The following is a 16,536-nucleotide window of genomic DNA, read 5'->3' as shown; positions in this document are numbered from 1 at the left end:
CAATACATACAAAATTCAGATTAGAGTGAGTCAAATATTTAGTTTGAAGCTTTTCCTATTACGAACTAAGAAACAATCATCAAGCTATAGTTCAGAGCTACACAAAGGAACTAAAAACCAATCTGCTCTCACACACACACACACACATAAAGAAGGAAATTATACAGATAGAAATACATATTATACGAGCAAGGAAAACGAAAAGACTGACCTTTGATTAATTTTTTTGGAGCTTTTGAATCTGAGAATGATTGGAAGAAGAACACAAGATATTTGGAGGCTACTGAAGACAGACAGTGCTGTGCTACTCTCAAAAAACCAAAGTAGCTCAAGCCTCAAGTTGCTTTTACACATCTTTCTCTCTCTCTCTCTTAATAGTCAAGACTTTGACTTTCTGGATGCTCAAGCTAATTTGACTATTTTGCTTAGAAAATATGTTTTCTATATCTTTTTTGACAATGTAAATGTTACTCATGTTGTAGTTTTAAATTATTTGATAAGATGATCCGCTCGAAAGACTAGACATTTTAGAGCACTTTCCTCACATTTATGAAGACCGATTTTATAATTTTTAAAAATAATTTTTGGAATGAAATTTATCTTCATAATAATTTGGTCAACAAGTCTCGATTTATTTTACAATGTTTTTAAATTTTAGTTTTTCTAATAAAAGAATAATTTATTGGTAATATTAATACATACTTTGTCTTGCTATGTATTTTTTATTTAAAAAAAAAAAGCCAATATTATATATAGAAAAGTTTACAAATAGAGATTTTTTTTCTATTATTTTTTTCAAAATAAAGTTAACAACTTTTGCTCTGCGACATATTGGATCAAAAGTCATTTATTTTTTTATTTTTATGATAATCAAAAGTAGTTTAAACAGGCTACAAATTTAATTTAGAATTCCCACTGGCTATTATTTGCCTTTCTTTTATGAAAGCTTTCAATCACAGACTACCGTTAGCCAATGACAAAGGAAATCAATATGACTTGCTTTCTTTTCTTACAAAGGAAATCAAGCTAATTTTCAAATCAAAATTATACCAACTTTGTGTTTCAAACAAATTATTATTGGATAAATATTACAACATGAAGATAGAAAACACCCTTTTTCATCAACCCCAAATTGCCTTTTTTTTTTATATTCAATTGATTCCTTTTTGTCCTCACTGCTTAAATATTTTCAATTGTCAACTAATTAACAATGGTACATAATCTAATTTCTAGAACAGTAACTAACAATTAATTAAAGACATAATTATAAATTAAAAACAAACTAGGTAAAGTTCCCAAGCTCTGTTTTTTTTCTAGGAATTAATTATTAAGATTTAGGAAGATGTTCTCCTCTCAAGAATGACTTGACAAGTTGAAGAGCAGCTCTTGGCTTAAACATTGGAACTTCATGTCCTGCTCCTCTCACTGTTGCAAATGTTAGCCCTTCATACACCTCTGTCCATCCTCCAACCTTATTTTATATATAAAATAAAAAATATTAGTACATAATTAACATTTAATCGATCTGAACTTGAATATCTATATTTTTAAACGATTTGACATTCCAATACGTTATTTATAAAGGTCAAAAACTTACATGTGATGGTACGTTGAATTCTTGTACATAATAATCAATTGGTGGGGTAGATATTGTCAATTGATGGATGCAAATTAGAGAGCTTGACTTACATATACTTTACATGTTTATAAAAAAATGATTGTACAATTAACTATATTTCATTGATTATTATTTTAAAAGTCTAAATGTACAATCATTTTATTAAAAAATATGTGTAAGATACTATGAAAATTTATCTAAATTTTTTCCCAAATTAGAGGTCTATTTTAAAATAAGGACAGTTATGAGTACAGATATGGTGAGATATAGTGTTAGACATTATGAATTACAGGTTGACATTACCATGTCCGGTTAGATCCCATTTCGATTTAAAATCGATGATTTACGGTTATTAATTTATGGAATCGAAATAAAATCGGACACTTTTTAAAATAGACTATTACAATTCAATTCTATATAATTTTTTTAAAAATAAAAACAAGATTAGAACTGCAAAAGAATCCGATCCAATTTAATTCGATTTTGACCATGTTCGATTTCAAATCGGACAGTGTTCAGGTCTAGAACCACAAATAAGTCAAGTTCCAATTCAATTCAATTTTAACCAAGTTCGATTTCAAACCTGACCGTGGTCATGTCCAGTTACAGGGCACATCAAAATTTCCACAGAAAAGCTTTAGAAGGTTGAAGAAAAAAAAGTTGGGGTAAGTTGAAAATAATTCCTAATGAAGACAAACATTTTGGTTTCACAATCTAATCAAAGCTTCAAGCGTGCACAATAATAGTCCTCCTTTCATCATAATTATTAAGCCAATCTTTGTAATTTTCTGGTAGGAATTAGGATTGAATTAAAGCAGCCTAAAAGTACTATCTTTTCACATTAAAACAAAAGACCTATCTTTTTTTTCAACGGATGCATATGAATTTGGCTATTGAAGGACAAATTTAATTATATATGTACAATAAATAAGAAAATAAAATAATGTAGGATGTAGATATACTGACCTGTTTTTTAACATACCAAGGGTACCATGAAACTTTGGTTGTTAATTTGAGTTGTGCAAGAGAGAATCTAGTAGCTGTTACTGGCACCACTGAGTCCACATCCCCACTGCAAATCAAATTATGTTTATAATGTGATTAACAATATATTAGCCATCTTAAAATCAACATTAATGAATGTCTATATCATACTCAGAATTCATACCTGAAAACCCAAACTCTCAAGCCACCAGCAATCATTTCCCTGTAAATCGGAAGGATGGATACTTCCGTGTCGTTCCAATTCCGATTCAAGACTTCACTGCAGCAGTTAATGTAACTATTTCAGAACCTCATGATTAAGAAAAGGATTAACGATTCATAATTCTTAAAATACAAAGACTAATTCATCCAATAAATATATAGGTTAACAAGTTAACTTGACCTGCAAGCAGTCCATTTGTAGGGGATTTTTGTAATGTTAGCATGGAGTGCCTTTTGCACATCAGCTCTGTTGTAGTAAATTTCTGCATGTTTTTCCGTACATGGATCATAACCTGATAGTTGCCTGACTACCTGCAAATCCATGCCAAGTAATCAAATTTTGAAAATCCCGGATATTTAAATTTTAAATCCATCATACTATGCGTGCACTAAGGTACGTTACCATGTGTGGTTGATGAGGTAATCGGATGTTTCGCTTGGAGGAAATTGTAGTTCCATCAGAAATGACATTGCAAGGAGGAGCGTAAATGTTGTACTGATCAATGTTGCCGAATTCTTTATCCATAGCATAGCTATACAAAGATTCACACTCGTCGGATTCCTTTTGCCTTTTGAAATCACAAGTGTTGATGAGTTGCTTGTAGGTTTTATCAGAGATCATTGCATGGCTCCACCAATATGTCACCGTTCCTAAGTTGTCGTAGTAATTGTCCGTTACCGCATTCCCAACCTAATCATCAATTAAGAAGAGATTATTACTCCCTCCGTATCAAAATACTTGATATTTCGTAATCTTAGATTCATTCATATGATATGTTTAGTCAATAAGTATGTGCATTTAGATAATGAATAATTAGGAAAGTGATTAATTACCATAATGCCTTTAAGATTAATGGGATGCTTTGAATTCTTGTTGTAGATCATAATCTGTCTGGCCAGCTGTGGAACATAATGGCCAGCATAGCTTTCTCCGGTGATGTACAATTCACGGTTCTTGTATCTTGGAAATCGATTCAGCCATTGAATCATGAATTTCAGAGAGTCCTTTGCTGAAAAACAATCAAAAATATATTGATCAGTCAATACTCAATCATACTTCTCAAATATTATGCAATTAGTCAACATATATATAAAATATTTTGATACAGTATGGAAAAGACATTTAGTAATATAGTAATTTTTACTCTTTCTATTATTTATTTTGGTCAAAGCCCAGGACCACTTAAATATATATATGGACAACAAAATCCTCTATCTCAGCTCCATCAAAAAAGGTCATGCAAAGTCCTTAGATTACGTTTATTGTGTCTTATCTATATATCCATTGCATGCCAGTCCAAAAACTAAGTCAATGTCTTCAATGACTATATGACCATTTTATATTTATTTAATTTATATTGTACCATAGCAAAGGATTAAAATTTTGAACCATGAAATATTTCGAATGCAAAATATATACCAGTGCGAATGTCGCCGGTGTCGAGCAAATCGGAGGAGCGGTTGCTGTAAGAGAAGCCGACGCCTGCGGGAGCTTCTAGGAAGAGGAGATTGGCGACGGTGTTCCAAGAGAACTTGTTGATGTACAAACCAGAGGCCGTCTTGTTAATTCTAAATGGCCCTATTTCTTCCGATGCTCCATAGGCTACCGACGAACATCCCGGCCCTGAATCAATGAAATTAATTAAATTGTTAGTATAAAATAAAATTGTTCAATAGAACTATGCTAGATAGATTACTCAAAGTCTATGTCCAATAAAATGTTGACTGTTTGTCGAAATGTACAAGTTCTTAAAGAATTTCAAATGATGAATCATTTTCCCTTTATTCAATAAGGTCAGATAGATGTTACATAAATAAATTCAAGACTCTGAAGTTAAAATGGCATGCAAAACACACGGATTTTGAGATCCGTGTTGCTCCAAATACAAAACACTCCAAATACAAAATGAACATGCCTGAGATAACTCAAGATGACAAAGTTTGGCATAGATGGTTTACAGCAAATACACATACTATAGAAGCTGACAAGTTTGGCTGTAAACTTAACTACAGTGTATGATAATTGAACAAGCAAACTTAAATGACGCAAGTAATTTTGGTTCTTCTGTGCTTTGATTGATTGCTTCATGCAGAGAGACTGTTGTGTATGCAAAATTGGAAGCTAGTTGAAGAGTCAGAGAGAGTAACATGGGTCATGAACAGAGAAATAAGAGAGATAACACTATTTGGCTAAGTCATTTTCTATACAATTGGGTGGTTAGGTCATCATTTCATTTCTTTCTTCCACTATTTACAACCAGATGGTAGGCCATCCAGCCAGCCATCTTCTTGCTTTTACTGCCACTAAATTCAATTTAACCCCATTACTATTAGCTAGGAAGCACTCCAAGTTATCTCAGAAGAAAGCTTCTTCACTCTTCGTAAACACATCTTTTTCAATATTTACAATATATATATTTGAGTTCAAGCATAGAAAATAAATAAAGGGTGATAGTGATTTTTCTATTTTTTGAACTTGCACTCTTCCTAGGAGAAAAGATAATTAAGGTAATTAATTATACTAGTAATTAAGCATTTATAAAGGATCTAGCTCATGACATTTTTATTAATAATTCATGTCGGCAAAGGACAATCTTCTAAAATATGTCTTCCCTGTACAACAACAACATTACTATTGAAGAGTATACTTGGAGAAAATTTTTACTGTTTAGAGAAAAAGTTATTTTTTTTTTTTTACTTGTCAAATGTCCCAAAACTAGAACTTAATTAACCCAATATGAGAAGTTAAAATTTTTACTAATGGGCAGCAATATAACAGTAAGTAAGCTGCAAAAAAACGAAACTAAGTATATACCTCCATTAAGCCAGAGAACCAAAGGTTTAGAGATTGGATTTTGTTGAGCCTCAGTAAAATAGTAAAAAAGAGCTCGACCAGCAACTTTGTTGACAGTAACATAGCCTGAGAATTGTTGAAATGTGACTTTAGGCTGTCCTGGAAGTTGAAAAATCCTATCTTTATCTTCTTCTTTGTAATTCACTTCATGAGCTCTTATAACACTTGTTAGAAAGACCATCACCAAGATAAAAACCATGGAAACAGAGATCTGAGCTCTGTTTTTCATTTCCTTGGTTCTTTGTTGTTGTTGTTCTTCTTTCTAGTCGTGTTATGTGATGAAGTAAATGAGGACTGATATCAGCTTTTATGTAGCAGGATTGATTTAAATAGGAGAGAGAGTATATATCTAACTGAAACTGTTGACTTGTGTCATCACGGCAATTATTATTTTGGACACTGTCCGCTCCTTAATTATGTCTCATTTCTTTTTTTTGGGTTATTAATCCACTCAAATGGTCCTCAATGTTTCTGATATGTGTTTAAAATACCCTTAAACTATTATTAATCATGTCCACTCAATGCCAACGCTATACTCCATCCATCCATGTTTCATTGACAAAATATGGGATTTTGATGGGATCAAGAATTATAAATCATTAGTGATGCTAATGACTAAAACAACCTTATAAATAGTTATTACTCCATATTTTTATTTTGACTATGAAGGTATAAATGCAATGTTTACTAAAAATTATTCTCAAAATAGTGATGTGATAATGAAATATTGAGAAAATAAAATGAAACTAGCGCCAATTATTCGCCGATGAATGGAATACTTTTCGATGGAAAAATAAAATGAATGGCGTTTTCTTTGCTTTTATTAGTAAATTCAACTCTAAACGTCAAGGACCTTTTTGCATTTAAAGTCATAATATTATGCAGAAAGGAAATAAGTTTAGAAACGTTAGTGGTATTTAAGACATGTGTCAGAAACGATGAGGACCATTTGATAGATTTACCATTTTACTGGTATTTTTACTTGGTGTTCTGGTGATTGAATGAAGCAACTGTTAAACCTTTAATCAGAGGGGATAAGTCAATGACTACATAAATATTACACTCAATTAAATTCATTTTTTTTATATAGTAATCAAATTCATTTTTAAAGTTCCAAAAACATTTTGGTAATACTACTAACTAGACTGACTAGTAGCCGCTGCTACTAATAAGTGATAATTTTGTGTTAATTACGACGAATTAATAGATAGATATTGTAGGGTAGGGGAGGCATGCAATGACTGATCACATGGTTTTCATAAGCAATCCTCCATTAATTCCTATTGACCTTTGACTTTAATTTCTATTTTCTTCTCTTCCTCTTACCATCATTATTATATTTAAATACATCAATTTTTTTAATAAAATAATAAATTTAAATATCTATTTAAATATTACTTAGTCTAAAAAACATATGATCATCTCCTTACATATAGTGTTCATCGACTTAAAAAATACGTATAATAAAATCTCTACAAAAATTTTTTGGTGAGTTTTGGTCAAATAAGAGGTATCTGATCAATATATACACTTTATCCAAAATATATATGAGAGAGTATGAATTAGTGTCAGGACTAATGGAGAAGACACGTCTAATTTCCCAATCATCATCGGTGTACATCAAGACTCGGCTCAAAGTCCATATCTTTTCACCTTAGTGCTGGATGTCCTGACTCGACATATCCATGATGACATACCGTGATGTATGTTATTTGCAGATGATGTCATTTTGATAGACGAGAGCAGAAAGGAAGTAAATGAGAAGTTAGAGCTGTGGAGGAAACCTTGAAGTCAAAAGGTTTCAGGTTGAGTCGTAGTAAGACGGAATATATGCACTGTAACTTCAGTGGAGAAAGCAGAAGTCAAACTAGTACGATCCAGCTAGGAGGAGTGGATGTATCGAGGTGTGATAAATTTCGATATCTAAGGTCTATCCTACAAGAAGATGGAGAGCTTGACAGGCATGTCACCCACCATATACAAGCAGGATGGGCAAAATGGAGAAGTGCAATAGGTATCTTGTGTGATCAACATATGTCGAGTCGGCTAAAAGGAAAGTTCTATAGAATAATAGTGAGACCAGCTAATCTATATGGGAGCAAATGTTAGCCAATAAAGAAACAACAAGAGCACAAGATTAAAGTGGCAGAGATGCGAATGCTAAGGTGGACAAGTGGACGTACTCTTAGAGATAAAGTCCGAAATGAGACTATAAGGAGCGATTTAAACATTGCACCTATAAACAAAAAGATAAGAGAGGATAGACTTAGGTAGTTTGGACATGTGAGGCGTAGACCTAGAGAAGCTTCCGTCCGAAAATGTGAGAAAAAAGATATAGGAACAGAGAGGAGAAGGAGAGGGAGACCTAGACTGGGAGAGGGTAGTTAGAAAGAATTTAGAAATTTTAGGTATTTCATAAAATTTAATAGTCGAAAGAGAAAAGTGGCACCGTAATATCCACGTAGATGACTTCTTATAGATAGTATGATAGGATTAGAAAAACTAGTTATAGGATATACGCTACTAGGGATATAAAAACTATGTATATTAATAGATAGTATATCTTTATATTATATAGCATGATTTATTATTTACATTTGTATTATCGTATTTTATACATAATATTATTATTATTTGATTTATGTATAAGATGTGATCTACATATTACTCTTAAACTTAAACGTGAAGATTCATATAACCGACTCCACTCGATAAAATTGAGACTGATTGTTATTATATTACAAGTTATATGTCTAGACATAAAAATAAACATTTACATTGACTTTTCAATAAACTTAAAAAAATAAAAATGACAGAGGTAATATTACCGTAAATCTCACTATACAACTCTAAAAAAAGAATGATATCAACAAAATCATTTATATTTGGAAATATTCAAATATTCTTCGGAACTTCTTAATCAGTGGGATCAAATTATATTAACGTTGTCGACTTTAATTTAGGACGATATATCTTTTTCAAAGTATTAAATAAAACTATATCAAGTCAACATCTAATTTCAGATGCTATATAACCGAAAGAAGATTTTGTTTTCCTATGGCTGCAAAAAGAAAGAATTAGCCAAAAGCGTAACAAGAATATGACCAAAAAGCCAAAAAGGAAATATAAATTGTAAAGATACTAAAAAGGGAATTTCTCTTTTCCTCCTCCTCGATGAGTTAGTTCAAAAAGTTTTCATGTAACTCAATAAATTTTTAATTTTTTTTTTCTTTTGACAATCCATTTTTTAATATATATATAATGAATTTCCATTTGAAAAAGATTGAATAATGGAGTATATGTCATGATATGCCATCATTAATATCCATTTCTATGTTTTCTAATTTTAAGCTAGCTTAGGTGTTTTCGTTATTAAAAAATATACATAAAAACAAATAAATAAATAAAAAGATGTCTTTACGGCCACGCGAGGTGGGGATGCCACTGAATTCCGCAAATGGCATTGTGTGTATGGCCATGGGTGATCATAGCCATTATGAATGGCCTTTTTAAATTTGTTCTTCAATGCCTCTTTTGGATTTGTCTCTATTCATCATGTATTGCTTAATTATGCCCTACACATTTCTATATGATCGGTCTTAATCCCAACAATTATCATATATACTTTGCGTTTGCCTTTTCTATTGATTAAAACATTTGCTCCGACCATTTGTGGAGGAGTCGGACTCAAACGATAAGCATAGATTAACCTTAATCAATTAAGCAATAGATTGTACTCTAAACAAAATCTAAAAGTTATTCCAAAAAAAAAAAAAAAATTCTAACAAACTATTTTCATATAACAAAAAGTGCTCGACCTTTTTTTTCAATAAAAACTAATTTTTCTTCTATTTTTATTACTACTTCCGTCTCAAAATATATTATATTTTCCATAATATATTTTGAGATGGAGAGAATACTATTAATTTGCCATCAATTTTTTCTAGATATTCTTGTGAGTATAATTAATAATTCATTAATCAATTCTTTGAACAATGCAAGTAAATGGTCACTATTGGTTGCGCCATTTAGGGCAAAACCGACGGTATGGCTCTCGGATACCTTATATTCTTGATATAATATATAAATCAAACCTATTTTTATGTATCTTCAGTGCGACAACCGTGCATATTTCTTAGTCAACAATTCATCATGAATAGCTATTTGAATTAAATCCATACTATTTCACATGTGTGATGCCGGTAGTGGTGGATGCAAGAATATTTCTTTTGAAGGATATGTGGAGAAAATTTATATTTCTTTATAAGGATGTCATTTATAGTTCCTTTTTGTTGGAAGAACACCTCTCATTATAAGCATTGACCTCTCAACCTATTTTGAAGCCCTATACGAAACTGTAAAATGGGACCTTGATATTTCGATCTTGATTAATAGTAGATCCTTAATTATATAAATTAATTAATTAAATACAAGAAACATTTAGTACGTGTATAGGGTAGGAAGGAAAACACAGTCGTAATGAATGAATATTACTTAAATTGCATAGGGTAGCTAGTTGTGCCTACAAATTGAAGGGGCAATTGCCAGACTGTACGATTATATATATTGTTAGAAAGAGTTATTGAAGAGAGAGTGTCGATTTAGTCACTTTCAAAGTCGAATTGATGAATCCCTGCCTGAGTAGATTGGCGAGTCTGCGTTTGCACCAACCCAACAACCATCGGAATGCTATCACATACAACTTCCGTCCCAAAATATATAGATGAAAAAATTTCAATATTAATTGACTGTAAAAATTTGCATCTATTTCGATACGGAAGTAGTATATACTAGTAGTATAATATATAGTTTTCAACTACCTTCTCATACTTTATAATTCGTGCCTCATAATCCCCAATCTTAATTTCTCTTCTTTCATAGTCCTAGCTAAGCTATATAGTGGATGGGCCAACTCAATTATTTATGTCGATATATTTCGTACCTATCTTTCTAGATTTATTTATCATTGAGTTTATGAAAGTTCACATTCATTATGTATTTATGTTTTATTATTTCAATTAACTAAATTTATAGTAGTAATGAAAATATATGTGCTTGCTCAATTTCTTTAGGTTCATCAAAGTCAAACAAAACAAATCAAAGTGAAATAAAAATAAAAATAAAAATGTTTTGGTATAGACGTGTGGGGGGAATGTTAACGTGATACATGATACATGTATACGTAGTCAGTCAGAGACCCGTACTGTACTATGTATCTTTTGAGTTAATTTAATACTCCACCCCCAATATTTGATTTATTAAGTAATTTGTTGATTGTTAAAAAAAAAAGTACTTGTTTGATTGAAATTAATTTAATTTAATTATGATGAAGTTGGTTTGTAGCGTCGTCATTAAAGGAAAGGAGTCTGCTTAAGCACACGTGCATTGACGTCACCGTCTCAGCATTGTTTTTTGCTCATACTACAAATGGGAGAATAATGTCGCACCATTTTATATTTTCTTTTCTCCTTGTTTTTAAGCAAAACTATCTCAAATATTTTACCTGATTTTCGATTATTTTTATACTCTCTTCGCTCTCTTGTAACTAAAGTTGTAATATTAAAAAATTAATTAATAATAAAAAAATTGGACAGATATCTCTTTTTATGTGAGAATTTGGATTCGATTTTTGGGGAAATAGACTTTCAATGGATGGATTGTATTACCGGTGAAAAAAATTAGACACCAAACTGGAGCATATTAATGAATGGGCTGAGCCTCTTATATGCTTGGAGGCCTCCTTAGCTTTATTACTTAAATGGGTCTTTTATGGGCTTGACTTATAATCCAACTACCCCCTTAAACAGAAACGCCACGTCATCATGCCAAAGTCTCACTCCTTTTTTGAATCCCAACGGGCAAAAGCCGGAAACGGAAAAACAAAAAAAAAATGACAAAACCCAAAAGCGTTACTTTCCTTCCTCTCAAAACTTTCAACGGTCACATTCCATTTCATTCCGTTGCTGTTCTTTGTCTCTTCTCTAAGTCCATCTAATATAAATTAAAACCCAAAATCTTAAGTCTTTCTCTCATTACCTGTTCATTAATCTCAACTGTGTTCATTTGTTAAGCAGAGCGAACAGTGTTTAAATTCAATGGAGGAAGTAATCGAAAATATACCCATCAAAGGTGAGCCGGAATCGAATCCTGTTCAGAAATTAACAGATGATAAACGGTCATTCAACGATTTGAACAAGGCAACCACCCCGAATCGTCTAAGAGTTCCCATAGCATTCAAGTATCCAGAGAGGTGAGTACTTCATTCTTTCTTCTTCTTCTTTTAATGATCATATGTAAAATTAATTCATAGGTTTACATTTATGAAATTTGATTAATATTTTCAGGTATAGAAGCCCAACAGATTCAATAATGTCCCCAGTTTCAAAAGGAATCCTAGCAAGAAACAGAAAGGCTGCTGCTCTCTTGCCTCCTAGTATTAATCATACCAAGGTACCGTACGTACTAAATTTTATTAATTCTCAAATGTTACACGTCTCGAATTGTAACTTATTAATTGGGTTACCGTTGCAGATTCAAGAACTACGAGTTCAGGATGCTGATAAAGACAGAATGCCTCTAAATCTGCTGGAAAATCAGATGGATTAACTTTTTTGAATGAAATTGTTTTTGAGAGTGCCCTTTCTTCTTCAAAGACTTCTCAAGCTTCTTTGTACTTATGATTGTTGACTTTGACAGTCACTGTGTAATAAGTATAAAAAATAAATAAAAGAAGGATCTTTATTTAAGAATGCTAAAAATGTAAACTTTTGTTCAATGAGCAATCAAACTTTGGCAAATTTCTGAAATGTGTTGCTACTTAAACCCTAAATTGACATATTGATTACATTTATTTCATCATTCTGAAGGCAACTGAGCCTTTGAATTGGACCAATTTAACTTCTGCTCAAAACGCCCAAAAGTGATTCCAAACCCTAGCATCGATTCAGCGATTTTCAGAGTGAATTTTCAAATCCATTAGGACCATTACCACAGAAACTTCAACAATATCCCTGATATTTTACAGTTCTGTCAATTAGGTCCTCGCCTTTTTTCTGATCCCCTGTTGTCGACATCTCCTTTTAATCTCTTGAGCTTCAGTTTTATCTAAAAGCACTTCTCCTCGAAAAATTTTTGGATGGGAACTTCCCACGATATAAACATTTAGAAATGTAAGTCATAATTTGATATGTGTTAGAATTGATGATTTAAAGTGACATGGTGGAAAATTAAAAATTAATTCATTTATTTAAATCAACAATAAAACCCCCCTCTATCCTCTCCCTTAATTTCAACGACTTCACCCGAAAACAAATTTATGATCAATTTTCATGAAAAAGATGGGAAACATACACACCAATTAGATGCAAAACTAAAACCGATTTCAAAATTAGAAAAAAAAATTAGATGCAAAACCACCTTAAAATTTATTCTACAGAGACAATTTAATTAAATGACAAGAAAACAAATTGAAAATTGCATTACAATACTTATAGCTTATTTTAACTCACAGAGATGGATTTCATTAGTTTTTTAGTTATATTAAAAAAAAATGAATTCCAATTGATGAAAAGGTCGATTTCATTTGTTTACTTTTCCGCATTTCATGAGTTTCCATCAAATTATAGTTAATCTGATTTTTGATGAACAATGGTCACTAGACTATTGAATTTTCAATGGAGATATAAGAATATTAATGGTGGTTTATTTATGAGGGAGAGAAATGGTGAAAGAGATGTGATTATCGAAATTTTAGGAGAAGAGAGAGGGATTAATTAAATTTAATTTTGTTAAAATCCAAATTATATTTATCAAGTAAAATGAGTCATCAATTCTTACACATGTCAATTATGACTTACATTTCTAAATATTTTTATGGTGGAAAGTTCCCAAACTAAGAATCTCTCTCCTCTTCTTTTCTCATTTCCTCACTTCTTTCCTAGCCATTTTCCACATTTTCTCCAGCTTAATTCAACTTTGGTACTTAACTTTCTTCGCAAGCTTCGGTTGCTTCACTTTCAAGTTACTCTGGATGTCTTATGTTTGGTTTTTCCAAAACTCGATGGGCTACCAAGATCAACAAACCAGTGGTAAAAATTACACCTACTCTCAATCATAAGCCTTGCCGTCGAATCCCACAAAAGCATAATAAAATGACATTAAATATTTGTATTATAGATATTAATTCAAACTTTTAAAAAATAAAAGTTAAAATCACAAAGATTATTTGAGCTCGTGGATGAACAAACAATGAAGCAAAAGCTTGGAGTTCCTCTCGACTTTTCATGACCAAACCAATCTCGATTCCTCCACTTCGATCGCTACTCTCTACCATAGAAAAGCTTGTTGACTTATCAATGGAGACAAAATCTACCTTCTTCGGCTTCCCCCATCCGAAATCGACTCCATAAAACTCTAACTTAGGGGATCCTCCTACATTGATCATCCCTAATGGACCAGGTTCCAATTTGGAGTATGAATTTTTAATATCTTCAAGTCTTTCCACGTATCCATCTTTTCCCAAGTCTTTAATCGAATTGCTTATATGCTCAGCCAAAATTACAAGCCCTAATTCGTCTCCGATGATATCTTTTGCTTCTACCGTCGTTGGCTTATCACTACCAATGCAATTACCAAAATAATTCTCTGGTACCGGTGGCACAAGGCGTCTCCTTAAATCAGCCGCAAAGGAGAAACTGACTTTTACAATACCTTCCAACCCTTTTACTTTAACAAAGCAGATGATTGCATGAGCATAAGTTAGAGTAAAACTCGACAAGCGAAGATTAGTATGATCAATATTCGAGATAGATTGGATTTTCTCTCTTAACTTATTGATATCTTCTCGTTTCAAATCAAACGTGGCACGAACAAAGTCTTGATGATCAACTCTGGCTCCAAATTCTAGCACCTTCAAGCTTCTCGGATTTGCTTCCGGATTCATTCTGGCCGTATTTTTTGTCCACATGTCTAAGTAGAGCATGTCGAGTTTTCCAGTTGGGTCCTTAATAACCGTCCAATCAAAACTCGGAACTAAATCTGAAGGAAAATTTTCTGGATCAAAATTTTTGGATAAATAGGCCCATGATTTTACGAACATGGCCAAACTTTCTCCGTCAAGAATTCCATGGTGTGCAGCGATTCCAATACAGAGTCCGAAACCTGGAACGTATGTTATCTTCAAGGAAATGATTGATGCTTTTTCGTCAGATATCCAAGGATGGAGCATAATTTCAGCGAAGCTCCGCAGCATTTACGATAGTTCCCTTGCTAGATAGTTTGTCAAAATCTTCATTGGACTCGGCTATCACAAATGAGACGGTGTCGTCTTTAGAGCAGAGGATGTAGGGTTTGGGCTCTTGTGGGGTCCACATGAGTCTGCCGGCTAGAGGCCGGTAGTGTGAGAGAGGGAGTGTTTGAGTCTAGGAAGGATTGTTGAGTAGAAATCTGTAGCCGACGAACCGGTGAATTCGTATAAGAAGAGAAGATCTGTCGGATGAAATTTGATATAAAGCAAATCGAAGAAGGTTAGATTAAGAGATTTAATCTGATTTGAATCATTTTCTGATGGAAAGATTTGGGTGACCTCAACAATTTTGACCGAGCTTTGTGGCGTTTCCATTAGATATATAAATTTCCTTCAATTTGTTCGTGCAATGCATATATATATCGGACAACAACATTATGAAGATAAATTTTCAATACTGTACATTATCTAACAGTTCCTCCACGGCAAACATTTCAATACTGTCGGCTGGGACTTGAATGGAAGATCACAATGAAATTTTGGTCAATGTGTTTCATAAATATTTGCCGCTTTCATTTAATATCATTAATTTGTGTCTATGTTAAAGAAATTTTCTTGACATTAAACCAAATAGTCAGATGCAAGAAAATCTCTTCAAGTCTTTCCATATATCCATCCATCTTTTCCCAAGTCTTTAATCGATTTGCTTATATATATTCTCAGCCAAAATTACAATTCCTAATTCATCTCTAATGATAGCTTTTGCTTCTAACGTCTTCGGCTTATTGCTACCGACGCAATTACCAAAATAATTCTCTGGTACCGGTGGCACAAGGCAGCTCCTTAAATCAGCCGCAAAGGAGAAACTGACTTTTACATTACCTTCCAACCCTTTTGCTTTAACAAAGCAAATAATTGCATCAGCATACGTTAGAGTAAAACTCGACAACTAAAGATTAATATGATCAATATTCGAGATCGATTGGATCTTCTCTCTTAATTTATTTATATCTTCTCGAGTCAAATCAAGCGTGGCTAGCTCGAACAAAGTCTTGATGTTTAACTCTGGCCCAAATTCTGGTACCTTCAAGCTTCTAGGGTTGCTTCCGGATTCATTCTGACCGTATTTTTTATCCACATGTCTAAGTAGAGCATTTCGAGTTTTCCAGTTGGGTCTTCAATAACCGTTCGTTCAAAACTCGGAACTAAATCCGAAGGAAAATTTTCTTGATCAAAAGTTTTAGATAAATAGCCCCATGATTTTATGAACATGGCAAACATTTTCAGTCAAGAAATCCACGGTGCAGCCATTCCAATACAGAGTCCGAAACCTGAAAAATACGTTATCTTCAAGGAAATGATTGATGCGTTTTCGGCAGATATCTCCAAGGATGGAGCATAATTACCCCGAAGCTCCTCAGCATTTATGTTAGTGCCCTTCCTACATAGTTTGTCGAAATCTTCATCGGACTCGGCTACAACAAATGAGACAACGTTGTCTTTAGAGCAGGTGATGTAGTGTTTAAGGTCTTTTGGAGTCCACGTGAGTCTGCCGGCAACAGTGTAAAAGAGCGAGTGAGAGGAAGTGTTTGAGTCTAGGAAGGATTCTTGAGT

General features: G+C 32.7%; 2 protein-coding genes across 2 annotated transcripts; both read right to left on the bottom strand.

Moving 5' to 3' along the window:
- Positions 1 to 1,327: 1,327 nt before the first annotated feature.
- On the bottom strand, positions 1,328 to 5,907 carry LOC139882414 (serine carboxypeptidase-like 25). Its single transcript, XM_071866739.1, has 8 exons — positions 5,640 to 5,907; positions 4,245 to 4,448; positions 3,659 to 3,834; positions 3,228 to 3,515; positions 3,006 to 3,136; positions 2,787 to 2,882; positions 2,585 to 2,690; positions 1,328 to 1,471 (listed from the first exon to the last, which is right to left on the bottom strand). The coding sequence occupies exons 1-8, from the start codon at positions 5,905 to 5,907 to the stop codon at positions 1,328 to 1,330; spliced, it is 1,413 nt and encodes a 470-aa protein (XP_071722840.1).
- A 7,962-nt stretch (positions 5,908 to 13,869) lies between these two features.
- Positions 13,870 to 14,928, bottom strand: LOC139882413 (malonyl-CoA:anthocyanidin 5-O-glucoside-6''-O-malonyltransferase-like). Its single transcript, XM_071866738.1, has one exon. It carries the CDS (start codon positions 14,926 to 14,928, stop codon positions 13,870 to 13,872), a length of 1,059 nt encoding a protein of 352 aa, XP_071722839.1.
- Positions 14,929 to 16,536: the final 1,608 nt, after the last annotated feature.

Source organism: Rutidosis leptorrhynchoides, unplaced genomic scaffold, assembly GCF_046630445.1.
Source record: "Rutidosis leptorrhynchoides isolate AG116_Rl617_1_P2 unplaced genomic scaffold, CSIRO_AGI_Rlap_v1 contig268, whole genome shotgun sequence".
NCBI lineage: Eukaryota > Viridiplantae > Streptophyta > Magnoliopsida > Asterales > Asteraceae > Rutidosis > Rutidosis leptorrhynchoides.
The sequence above is the reverse complement of the archived record's forward strand: the minus strand, read 5'-3'. Positions and strand labels throughout refer to the sequence as shown.

Coding starts and splice junctions, on each gene's coding strand:
- LOC139882413 (XM_071866738.1), bottom strand. CDS start 14,928: ATGCTGCGGAGCTTCGCTGAAATTATGCTCCATCCTTGGATATCTGAC.
- LOC139882414 (XM_071866739.1), bottom strand. CDS start 5,907: ATGAAAAACAGAGCTCAGATCTCTGTTTCCATGGTTTTTATCTTGGTG. Junction 2,691..2,786: donor TTGAGAGTTTGGGTTTTCAG/GTATGAATTCTG, acceptor TTTGATTTGCAG/TGGGGATGTGGACTCAGTGG. Junction 1,472..2,584: donor CTTGGTATGTTAAAAAACAG/GTCAGTATATCT, acceptor ATATAAAATAAG/GTTGGAGGATGGACAGAGGT.